Source organism: Aphis gossypii, chromosome 2, assembly GCF_020184175.1.
Source record: "Aphis gossypii isolate Hap1 chromosome 2, ASM2018417v2, whole genome shotgun sequence".
Lineage (NCBI taxonomy): Eukaryota > Metazoa > Arthropoda > Insecta > Hemiptera > Aphididae > Aphis > Aphis gossypii.
The window spans coordinates 23504226-23517361 of record NC_065531.1 but is presented as its reverse complement, the minus strand read 5'-3'; the positions used below and the strand labels follow the sequence as shown (position 1 = coordinate 23517361).

Sequence of the window (13136 nt, the reverse complement as noted above, 5' to 3'; positions counted from 1 at the left end):
GCTGCCGAGCTCCACTGCCACCAACATAATATAGTAAATATAAAAATAATAATAATCGAATGGTTCGAGCGCGAACAAAATTTAACATTTAAAATGTCGTTAACATTGATTATTGTTATAAAATACCATAATCACTAATCAGTATCATTAGGTACTAAAAATATAATAAAAATACTTACCAAGGAGTTCTGCAAGGGTTTAAAATAAATTTTACATTTACATAATATTTAGAACTCATAATTAATCAAAATTCAAATACGGCGTGTAACCTTAAAATACCCATATTTCTAAATTTTTCTTATTTTTCTATTATAAATGTAAAATAAAACTTTATTTTTAGTTAATTTATAAATAAATAATAAGCTAATGGCATGCCTACTGGAGCAGAACCGATTCTGGGATTTATTTTTAGAAAGTATGGAATGATTTTTTCTAACTTCCAAAAACAAAATCTGTCGTTTATAAAAACACTTTTTATTTAATATTAAAATAATAATAATTTGTATTTTGAGATTTTTAGAATTTTACAAGACAAAAAATATAGGAACTCTGTTACTTCAAACGCTATTAAATAAATGTTATGCTATATAATGTGTCGTATACGCCGATTACTCGGACGTATACCAAAATAAAGTTAAACACAAAATAACGCAAAGTACTTTATTTGAAGTTTGAACACGACGTCCGGTGGTGATCGAGTCACACGATCACCACCACTGACTCCCTTGCTGTCTTAGCCATCTCACTTATATATTACACTTACAATCGAATTACTATCGATTGTTTTACATTTTTCTATTACTACGTTAAATTTACAGTTTATAGATACTATGACACTATGATTGTTATGTAATTGTTATTTTAACCCGATTAATAAATTATTAAACAAATTTATTTACATTTCTTATTATTATATCTTGCTTACTATGCTAACTGTAATATAAAGTTTACTGACACTGAATTGCACGATTGTTATTTTAACCTATTTGTGTGAATAATTAAGTATTGCTTAACTTATTGAATTTTGCTGTTTTACTTATTATCTATAGTTTTTCTTCTTCTTATTTCTTACGTACTAACATCTCTTATAAAATATTCATACATATAATACAACAAATGCAATTTTAATATTTTAGATTGCTGTAAAAACAACCACGGCTATAGATACTATGGTTGCAACTTGCAGCACGGCCCATCAAAACTGTGTATTGAAACCGGCGTCTATAATTCTTCTAGATTTCTAATAACTGCTAGTGCTCCCAGCGAATATTACTAGTAATTACATAAAAAACATTGTATTTGAATTTGCGCGGAATGTCAAAAGAATATATTTTTTTAAATAATTTAACAATAATTTACTATTTTTCTTAAGAAGTATGAATATTATCATAAAACTTGCTATCATTGTCTATGATTATTGTTTATTTAATTACATTTCCCTCTATTTTGATGTGTATTGTACATTATAACAAGGGTTTACTATAAATATATAATAATATATAAACAGAATAAATTTAAAAAAAAAATATCTAAATAAATAACTACATAAAAATATATCTATACTATTTTATAAAATAGAACCCCCTTTTTTGTATGTACATTGTACGCGCACAACTCAACAATGCCTGGACCGATTTTGCTCATTCTTATTTTGTTTGGGTCGTAATTTCCAGGAGAAGGTTCTTATGTAAGAAAAAGTTAAGAAAATTGCACGGAAAATTAATAAAAATACAATGAAAAATAAAAAATACCGATGACTGATGTACTATTTTATTTTCGGTAATCATGGTAACAATTTTTTTGTTACCTATTATTTATTTTCCCCATTTTTGTAACATTTTTCACTGATGATTCGCTCCTATTGGTCGCAAGAGAAGGTGCTTATGTAGTACAATTTTAGGAAAATCCACCAGAAAACTTCGGAATCTGGATGTAAAAAAACAACAACTATCACTGCAGTCCAGCAAGAAAATAAACTATATTAAGGTCACTATTGATTATGATTGAATATAATAATTATAGACCTGTTGTTATATTTTGTTAAAACCATAACAACAAAAATAAGAATTAGCAAAATAAGTCAATGTCTACAGTAAATTTCAAATTCACAGCAATAAACTAACATAACAAGTTATACCAAGTTTTATTGTTTTACCAACAGGCAACAATATAAAAACCACGAGATGGCACATTATTGTATTTTACCCACCGTAGTAAAATAAAAAAATGATATAACTTTGAAACTTAAGTGTTAGAAATTATAAGCTTACGTACACATCTCGCGGGGTCCGCAATCCACCACGTGTGGATTGCCTACATGATAATATACTGCTCGCATAATCATAAGAGTCTCACGGCAACGGCAAGCAGAATGACTATAATATTATGACTTGAGAACTCACTGACTAATAAACGTAGAGCCTGAACAATGATAGATCGATGCTTACAATTTACACGGTACATTCGTAAAATCGTACCACAAATTTAGTGTGCAATAAGAAAGCATTTTATAAAATTCGCATATTAAAGTGGTGGTTTCACAAGATTTTTGAGAATCAAAACGGTCAATGAAAATGTACAAGTTTTGAACACCGTTAAACCGAATATTAAATAACAAATTAATCAAAATTCGAATCATATTATATAGAATTGGCATTTTTAACGGGCAACGAAGTGCACGGAGCCAGCTAGTCTCCTTCTCCTTATATAATAAAGCGTGAAGCGGTTCGTCTTTCCTCCGCCGCGGCGCCACCCGTATTATAGACAATTACCAATCACAAAATTCCGTTCCGCCACGCTGTTTTCGAAAACGTCGTCCGCCGCCGCCGCTCCGTTTCGATACGTCTTTTTCTACCTTTTTTCCGTTTCTCGACCTTTTCCCGCCTTAAATACGTATATTGTTATTGTAGCTCGACAGTGAACGTCTTTAAAACGTTCTCGACAGCGATAATAATATTATCTTAATGCTATTGTCTTATGTATTGGTCTGTCGGTCTATAACGACGCGCGCTCTTGTGAGCTCGGAGCGGGTTTACGCGTAAAATATATTACTGTTCATCGTACCCGTGCGTAATATAATACGGAGACTCGATATTTGATCGTACGCGTATTTTAAACACGGAGATTCTCATGTACGCGTTTCGGTTTCCGCGGCATTATTGGTCTTTACGACGGGCGTTTGTGTTTGATTTTCGAACCGCGAGAGATACGTCGGAATAGCGCGCGCGTCTGTTAAATAGTCGTCGTACGTATGATAACGACGGCGATTTTTCTTTTACGATCGTTAAGGACGGAGACTGCGAATCGATGCGATTAATGCGGTGTTCTCTGCGGTTCGGAAACGGCTTAAGAGCTCGACGTTCGACTCGGTTTCCCATCTCAAACTGTAGTCGATAGGTTTAGGCGTTAGGTCACCGTGCTAGGGTAGTCAGATTCGAATCCCGCTTCGGCGGTTACGTCGTCGAAACCACGGCGGCGCTTTAAAACGCACGGCCGCCCGGACACTCTCGATATTTTGCATTTTTTCCGATTTTTTTTTTTCGTTTTTTCGTTTGATTGTCGAGAGTTAAAGCTCTAATATATTATGCATACCTACGTATATTACTGGAATATTGTACATTTATTTTATAGTTTCCCATATATTTACTACCTATACGCTATTTATGTATTGATGTATATTTATTATTTTTTGAACTCGGCAATATTGTACACATGGGTAATTATATATTTTAGGCGGATTGGTTATTCAATACCGATTTTCGACGTGTTTTTCGTGTTTGTATTATATACGTACAGGTTTATCTCGAGTTTTTGCACGCCGATGAAATGCAATTGTTATTAAACATTAAAAAAAAAAAGGAGATTTCGATTTTATTTTTACGTGGCGTTTATATTATGTTTATATAATATATATTGTCATCTTCGCAGTCCGATATTAATTGGACGTCAACGGCGGCCGTGTTAGATTTAATCTTTGGGTATAGTAATACTATCTTATCGTCGATAAGATTTCGATTTGACGAATTGTAAATCTATTTATTGTTGGTAAATTCGTTGTACTCAATACAAAATTAGTATTTATTAATTATTAGTGTAGGTACCCATCATTACAATACGCCTTCACTTCCACCGTCGGCGTATTATTGTTAAATACGTACAACTTTAAATATGCGAAAGTATATACAAATTTTGCTTATTAGGTATATATTTTGTATTCGTAGAAAACCAATACCTTATTGAACCCCTTAAATACATATATTATGTATTAGAACACCGATATCATAGACACGGAAAATACGTATAATAATAAGATGCAATTGCACGATATACAACATCTGTCATCTAAGCACCATGTATTTTTTTTACTACTGTTTTTTTTTAGCTTATATATTATGAGACGTTATGCTTAAAATGCTGGTTTAATGTAAGCCAGTTATCTGAACATTATACATAGGTACTCATTCATATTTACACTTACAAAGCATTATTGCTTTTAAATTGGTTCTGAATAAACCAATACATTTATTACAATAAATTGTCTAATTTTTATTTAACGACTTATTATATTTCATTAATGCTGAGCTATAAATTATAATTATCAAACGATTATTTTCTGTTTGTTGTTAATATTCTTTATTTTATTTATCTTTCCTTCACATATTTATAATAATACTGACTATATAACGAATACACGACACTGGTCAATTATGTAAAATATTGGTACAATAAAGGATATTTTCATAGATGGGTTAAATATTTACCTACCCTGTTTTTATATTTATCACGTGTGATATACGCCTTATGTATTTTTAAAATTTCAAAACAATTTTTAAATTATGATAATAATGATGATGTATTTAAAAGTACATATTACAAAGATTTACTTTAGGTGATGACTGATTGCTAGACCCCCCCTAAAATACTTAATTTCTATTCTATCGTGTAATTCTTTTGCGTTTCAAAATTATTCTGAATTCAAATTTCAAATATTTCAAATACCTACAATAAAAAATAAAAAAATAAATTAAAATTGTAGAAAAGTCAACTCAAATACTTATTGTTGTATTCATTGTAACTAATGCCAATTTTAATTTTACTTCATAATACATATTATAATCGATCCTACTGCGGCGATTTGATATACACGGCCACCCGCGAACGCTCTAAATGTATTGCATTCTTTTCAAGTTATTTTTTGATTTTTTAATTTGAATTTTGAAAATTAAAGCTATTGCTTTCTCTTATACGATAAAATACATACGTCTACGATTTTTTTTTAATACCATATTATTACGATTATTATTAGTATAATATAAAGTGTAGTACTACAATGCGTTAATGGAGTACATTTTGAATTTTTATGTTTTCAATTTTTATGACATCTGATATGTTTTATAGTTTCTTATATATCAAAAACAACATCTGAACTTTGACATTAGGAAGTATGACAATTATGGATCTAACTTTCGGACATCAATTTACATCATATTATGATGACTGATAGCTAGACATTCAACTACCATTTTCACTAAATAAATTTTATAATATGAATAAAAGAACCAGGCATGCGACGGAACACGGTATCAGATTGTTCATATTATACTATATTGGCATTATAAACCTACTATTCACGCATTGTCCGCGATCCGACGCAGTCGGATTGCCTACGTGGTGGGTAGGTTTAATGGCGTTTAATTCGATTTTTCCCAATGATAACTGACAACTCGACTTGAATGCTCACAATATGTTATTCGACTTTATACTTATAATTCTACAATACAACATTAGATTTCGACGTTGGAGGCGCAGGCATCACGTGATGTGATGATTGATAGCTAGACACTCGACTATCATTTTCGCTAAATACATTTTTTTATATACAAAAAGAACAGGTCATGCAATGGGAAACGGTATTACACCAGTTTAGGACTGATAGCTAGACACTCAATTACCATTTTTCGTTTTTATTTACTCGACTTCAGTACTTTTCTTACTTTTTTAGTGTATGATTTCTTTTCTAGACACCCGATTACAATTTCCGACCGAATTCCTGATAACACGATTTTTACACGACCCCCTCGAAGGCGCCGAAGGCGGCTTCCACCAGCCCAGAAATCGAGGCACACCGACCCCCTCGAAGGTTAGGTTAGGACCCCATCGGCTCCTCTCAAACCACCGGAGGTTAGGTTAACTAAAATTGTGACTACTAGACTTTTTACGATATTTTCTTTACAGTCCCGTCTCCGACCTAGGGTACTCACTTAGAGCGAATATCACTTAGACCGAATTTCACTTAGACCGAATTTCACAGCAGAGCGAGGCACATCTAGTTAATAATAAAATATGATTTAATTATTTTGTTTAAATACTGTTATAACATATCCATTGATAATTCGTTTAAAAAATTATTTAGTCATATTTGATATTTAATTTTTTCACAGTTGTGTTTAGTGTATACAATATTATAATTTATAAATTTAAAACTATCATATAAATATATAATTTTTTACTGTTCAATAAGCCTTCAAGCATCATGGCCTTAAGGTATAAAAAAATATATTTTTGAAATACAAAACTAGATTGCGCTAGGTGATATTAGAAACACACAAGAACTTTTCATGGACGTCTAATCATGAATCGTCCCGCAACCATAGTATCTATAGCCGTGAAAACAACTTAAAAGATCTTGTAATTTTTACTTTTTTAGTAATCAAGAAAAGAGGGGGAAAATAGATAACTGCTCTGCTTTACGGTAACAATCGAATTTAATTTTTCATTGAGCCAGTGACTGTAATGAATGTGTTTAATTTAAATTCAAAGATTTAACCATTGTATACGACAGGTAATTTGAATTGAGGCGGTTTGTTGGCCTATTATTTCATAAATATATTGCTAATTGCTATTAATTAATAATGTATTTTACTAAACTTAAAATATATATTAGTTACCTATATATTGTATAAAAAATATAATAATATCATGCATAAAAGTTTTATATCCCTTCGAGATATATTTTTGAATTTATCAAAATAAATAAAATAATTATTATTTCATGGTTTTGTATGACTTGAAAGTCTTACTTAGATTTATAATTATATTTTATTATTTTAACAACATTACTTTTTGAAACTATTTCCTATTTACACGATTCGTATCATATTCTTATTCTCACCAGTCACTATTCTATGGTAAGTTAACTCAAAAAACAATAATAAATATTACAAATACACAATACTATTATATAATAATTAAATATTAAAATATGATAAATTAAATTTTTCACTAAAAGATAAATCAACATACGACCATTATACTATAATATCAATAGCAATATATTATAAATATAATTTAAAATATCCACGGCTGATAGTCTCTGCTTAAAATTATTATTTATCACGTATATCATTGAATTTAAATTTAAAACATCCATTAAAATGTATAGCAGATCAATAGGCACCCTCACTTGCCACCTTTTAGATTCTAAGCGGAATGATGAACAATCATTAACAATAATGTGGTGATGTGAGTTGTTTTGTCTGTGATCATATTTTGGGGAAACAAAAATGTTTTGATTTTAAACGTCGACGGTGGATTTTGGTAGATTTTTTTTGGGAGGGGGGGATGAAAGTAAAAATGCTTAATACTTTTTATTATTATTAATGAACAACTGTAATTTTTATTTAAATACAATTTGTGACAAAATTTAATTAATTAAAATTAATTGATAATAAATATTGAGTTTTTCTATATTTTATTATATTATTATGCACAGAGTTATATTTTTTGATAGTGTCGACTATCTTTAACCATTGCAAAAATTAATATTTCACAGATAACGTTTAAAATAAAAGTATTACAGTTTTAGAAAACGTTATTGTCCCTTTAATTATATGGCATGATGTCCCTTTATACCTTGGTCTCTTTATAGAATACCCGGTCTATATAACACACCACCAACATAATTGTTCAGTATCCACCTTAAATACTTATTTCATTAGTTGATATATTCTCTACATATTCAGTATTAATACATCATTTTAAATTTGATTTGTTAATAACAAAGTTGTACAATCAGTTGTAATTTATATTTTATCTTAAGTTAAATTTTTTTGTATTATATTTATGAAAAAATATATAGTGCGTAATTAGCGACTAATTTTATGATAATTGTTACAGAAGCAAAGTAAGTACTTACTTAAATGTTTAACTGTAATTAAAGTTAGAATATAAAAATATAAAAGTTAAATTATTATAAAAGTGCCAGGATTTTCAAATAATAGGAGTTTCCACCTTTTTTATGATATAAATTTTAATAAATAAGAGTGAACCATTTCTTTGCTAAAATGAGATACTGTCTTATACAGACAGATATATCTGTGATACATCTGAATCATCTGATTAATTCACTGTTCTCACAATTTTTTGGACTAAAATTATGTCTATATTTTACTAATAGGTAATAAAATAATTATAATATCATAACTTACTTATTTTTTGTATTTTCTGTTTATAAGTATCTATGTTTTCATCGTATCTACTTGGGTATACTAAAAATTCAAAATTATAAAATTCTTATTTCTTAAAGAATTAATACATTTTTTTATATTTTAAATAGTAGTCAAATAAATGTTGTTTATATGTTAAAACACTACCAAATAAAATATTATAAAAAATGCTTACTTTTGTAACCTGTGTATATTGAAAAATCCTTTTAATTTTTCTTTCAAATATATATTTACGTTAAGATTTTAAAAATAAGATGAAAAGCAATTGAATATCAGTATAAGGGGTAGATCAACAAATTTTCTAAGGAGGGGGGCTCATATAATAAAAAGTGATATACCAAGATATATAGATATATAGATAATTTGCATTTAAGTTATAATATCTTATATTTTATTTTATTTGGGGGAGTGGGCGCCACTTTTGCCTCATGGCTTCGCATCTGATCAGTATATACCTATAAGACAATGAATGATGAATGAAAATTGTAAAATAATTGATAATAATAATAATAATAATAATTCATAACTAGAGCAAAGACTTTCATGTTCTAAAAAATCATCAAATATTTATTTAAAAATATGTACTTCTATATCAAAATAAAAATATGCAGTTAGTATGCATAAAAAAAATTAATATATAAGTAAAATAATTAATGAGATTTTGCTATATATATTTATTGTAATGGAGCAATCCATTGGACCAGATAAAAGAATCTTCTCAGAGCCAATAAGCCGCAATTCGGTATTTAATACGTGTGTATTTAATAAGAAATAAAATATATCAAATAAAGAAACCAGTTAAAGATGACATGGTATAAGCGAGCCAACTAAATTCATGCGTTTTTTACTAGAAAATAGTGAAAATCAAATATACTTCAATTTTTGCTTATTGTCATATATTATAAATTATAAAGAAAAATATAAAAAAAACGTTGTAAATATAAATATGAAAACATTAAAAAATAAATATCGTATAATAAGAATAATGCCTATTTAAACATTTATTGCACATATCTCTGGATACAACGGGTTAGTATTGATCCACCTTATCAGTGGATTTAAAATGTTGCACAAGAAACAAGTGCGAGAAATAGGAAAATAAACTGGATATTTATAATGCAGATTAAAACTAAAAATAATGAAATGGAAAGTAAATATTTGTATATAATACTAGCTGATCTCGTGCACTTCGTTTCCCGTTAAAAAATTCTGATTAATTTTTTATTTAATAATCGGTTCAACGGTATTCAAAATTTAGACATTTTCATTGACCATTTTGATTTTCAAAAAACTTGTGCAAGCACCACTTTAAAATGCGAATTTTGTAATATGCTTTCTTATTTACACTAAATTTGTGGTACGAATGTACCGTGTAAATTTCAACCCTCGATTGTTCAGACTCTTCGCTTATCAGTCAGTGAGTTAGTCAGGTTATAATATAAATATAATCATTCCGCTTGGTGTTGCCCGTAAGACTCTCTTAAGATTATGCGAGCAATATATTATCAGGTAGGCACTAGTGGTGGTTTGCGGACCCCTCGAGATGTTTACGTAAATATATAATTTCTAATGCTTAAGTTTCAAAGTTGTATCAATTTTTTTTTTACTATGGTGCATAAGTTACAACAATGTGCCATCTCATGGTTTTTATATATTATATAGTTAGTAAAACAATATAACTTGGTATAATTTGTTATATTTGTAACGTACATTTTTGTTTAGGACCGATTTCGCTAATTCTTATTTTTATTGTTATAGTGTTGACAAAATATAACAACAGGTCTACAACTTTTATATTCAATCATAACCAATATCGACCTTACAATAAACAAAAATACAGTTTATTTTCTTGCTGGACAGTGACGCCATTGTTGTTTTTTACATCTAGATTCCGTGCTTTTCCGGTGGGTTAGGCAACGTAATCAACGCTTTCTGCTCAATCCATTAACTGAAAGATTTAGGAGATATACCAGACATTTTTAAACAAACAAACAATGGGAGTAAGTTTTTATTGTTTTATGATAACGAAATTAACGGTCTTACAAAAACTAAAATTTTAATATTATGTACACGTGAGGGATTAAAGTTAATGTCTGAATCTGAACATGATGCAAAACCTACTGGTACTACAGTATTAGTGATATAAATTTGTATGAATATAGATGTATCGTCGACGAACAAATGTTCAGTTTTAAACATGAATACACTATAAATTTATTTATTAGTCATTACATTTTTTATTTTGGTTTTTAATTTTTTTAGTTTTTTTTTAGGTTTCTTATTTTATTGTTATTATTATGTCATTTATTTTTTGCTAGATAGATGGCGTCACTGTATTTTCATCACCATCACATCATATTCCTTTAACCCTGTAACTTTCTCAATTTTTTCTTTCGTAAGATCCTTCTCCTGACAATTATAAGTACAACAAAAATATAATTAGCAAAATCGGTCCAGCCATTCACACGTGATGCCATGACCAAGAGAAATAGGGATTCATTTTTTTTATATTAAGATTAAAAATTTTGAATATTTCATGTAATAATGTCTACAACAATAAAATCATCAACAGACTTAGAAACCACCGATATAGTTGGAAAAATGTTTAAACGATTTAATACTAAATAATAATGTAGTCGCTACAGCCTATAGTACAACGATACCTCAAGCAGTCGTAAGTAGCAACCAATGAGGCCGCGTCACGTTGACAGCTGGTGTAAAAATTTTGTGTTAAACAGTATGAGGAGTTCATATAGAGACTTAGGTGTTTATCCCATTTTGGACGTGCGTGGGGACGATGGGTGAGAGGAAATATCAATGATCAAGGTGGAGGAAGCCTAGATGTTGAAGTGTGTGATACAGCTAGTGTGGTAGCTGTTCCGCCAGTTATGTGTTTAGGTCTACCCAACACGGGTAATGTTAACGGTGTAGGGACATCATCTTTGCGCCCTGCATTGAATCCGAGTGTAGACATGAAAGATAGGTATAAAGTTAGAATTTGCACTTAGAAATTAGAATGTTGGAATGTTAACAGGCAGAAGTAGAGAATTAGCAAAAGTATTGAAGAGAAGGAAAGTAAATATTTGTGGTGTACAGGAAACTAAGTGAAAAAAAGAATAAATAGGTGATGGCTATAAGATAATACATTCAAGTAGGAATATTACTAGGAATGGTGTTGGAGTAATATTGGACGAGAGGATGAAAATTAAGTTAGTCGACTTAGGAAGAAAAAGTGATGGAATTATTATGGTAAAATTGGTAGGCGAGGATAGGAATGAGGTGATGCAGGGAATACCCGGAATTGAAGGTGATGTGATTAATGATGACACATTAGTAGTGAGAGGGTTTGAAAGAGTGCATGGAGGGCATGGATTTGGCAAAAGGAATGAGGCAGGAGAAAAATTCTTGGATTTTGGAGCAGCGAATGCACTTACAATAATCAATACATATTTTAGGAAAAGAGGAGAGAAAGTGAAAGTTGCGGCGAAGGTGATGGAAAAGATAAAAGCGGTAGTCCTAGATGGCGTACCTATAGGGATGTGGAAAATTTTAGGGGATGTAAGCATTGTATGGTTGAAAGATCTTTTAAATAAAATGCTAATCCAGAAGATTGGAGAAAGAATTTTATTGTACCATTATTAAAGAAAAAGAAAACATAGGAATGTGGTAACTATAAAGGGCAATAAAGTTTATGAGTCATAAGTATGAAGATTTAGGAAAAGATTATAGAGAAGATAATAAGAAGTGAAACATCGATATCAAAGAGCCAGTTTGGTTTTTTGCCAGGAAAATCGATAATGAAACCATTATTTTGTGTTAGACAATTGGTATTGAAATATAAAGGGAAAAATACCATTTATAGATTTATTAAAGGCGTATGATAATGACAGAGTGTTAAGATAAGTATTTAAGTGGTCATTTATGAGAAGAGAGGTCACAAAATCTATATACATTTGATTCAGGGTATCAGGATATCAGAGAATTCCAATGAGGCTAAAAGATAAATTTTAAAAGAGTGAAGTAAGAACAACACTATACTTTATGGGTTGGAGAGTTAGGCGGTTGACAGGAGAATAGATCAGTGTAGAGTGTCGTAGAAGTGAATGCTTAAATAAATGAGTTAAGTGTCAAGAGAAGATAGAATAAGTAACGAATATAGTTAGGTAGTATTGGTGTAGAGTCGAGAATGGACAAAATGGGAAAAAATAGACTAAGATGGTTTGGGAATGTGATGAGGTGAGAGGAAACAAAAGCTGTAAGAGTGGTTATGAAAATGAACGCTGAAGGGAAAAAATGAAGAGGAAGACCTTTTTGGTCATTTTTAGAGATGGTTGGATACTTTTGAGGATGATATGAAGGCTGTTGATGTGTGCATAGGGTAAGTGGAAAACCGAGTAATGTAGAAGTTTAGGACAATGGTGGCCAACCTCAAATAATTGGGACGAAGGCAAAGGCAAAAATTAGAGTTAAATATTTATAGTGAAAAAACTTACTTATTTTTGTTGCTTTAAAATTAAGTTTATCCATGATTTCTATTCCATCTATAGTTTATAATATTTTTAAAAAAAAATTTAATGAATGAAATTTGTATGAAAAAAATAATAAAATTAACAGGTTTACAGATAAATATTT

At 29.8% G+C, this 13136-nt stretch overlaps 1 protein-coding gene across 4 annotated transcripts in view; it reads right to left on the bottom strand.

The window, feature by feature from the left end:
• Positions 1-12917: 12917 nt before the first annotated feature.
• Positions 12918-13136, bottom strand: part of LOC114130702 (uncharacterized) — an 89339-nt gene continuing 89120 nt past the window's right edge. For all 4 annotated transcript variants that reach the window (XM_050201974.1, XM_050201971.1, XM_050201972.1 and 1 more), the window contains one exon: positions 12918-13045. In XM_050201974.1, the coding sequence (XP_050057931.1) occupies positions 12933-13045 (113 nt within the window). In that variant the 3' untranslated portion in view covers positions 12918-12932. The remainder of the gene's footprint in view (positions 13046-13136) is intronic.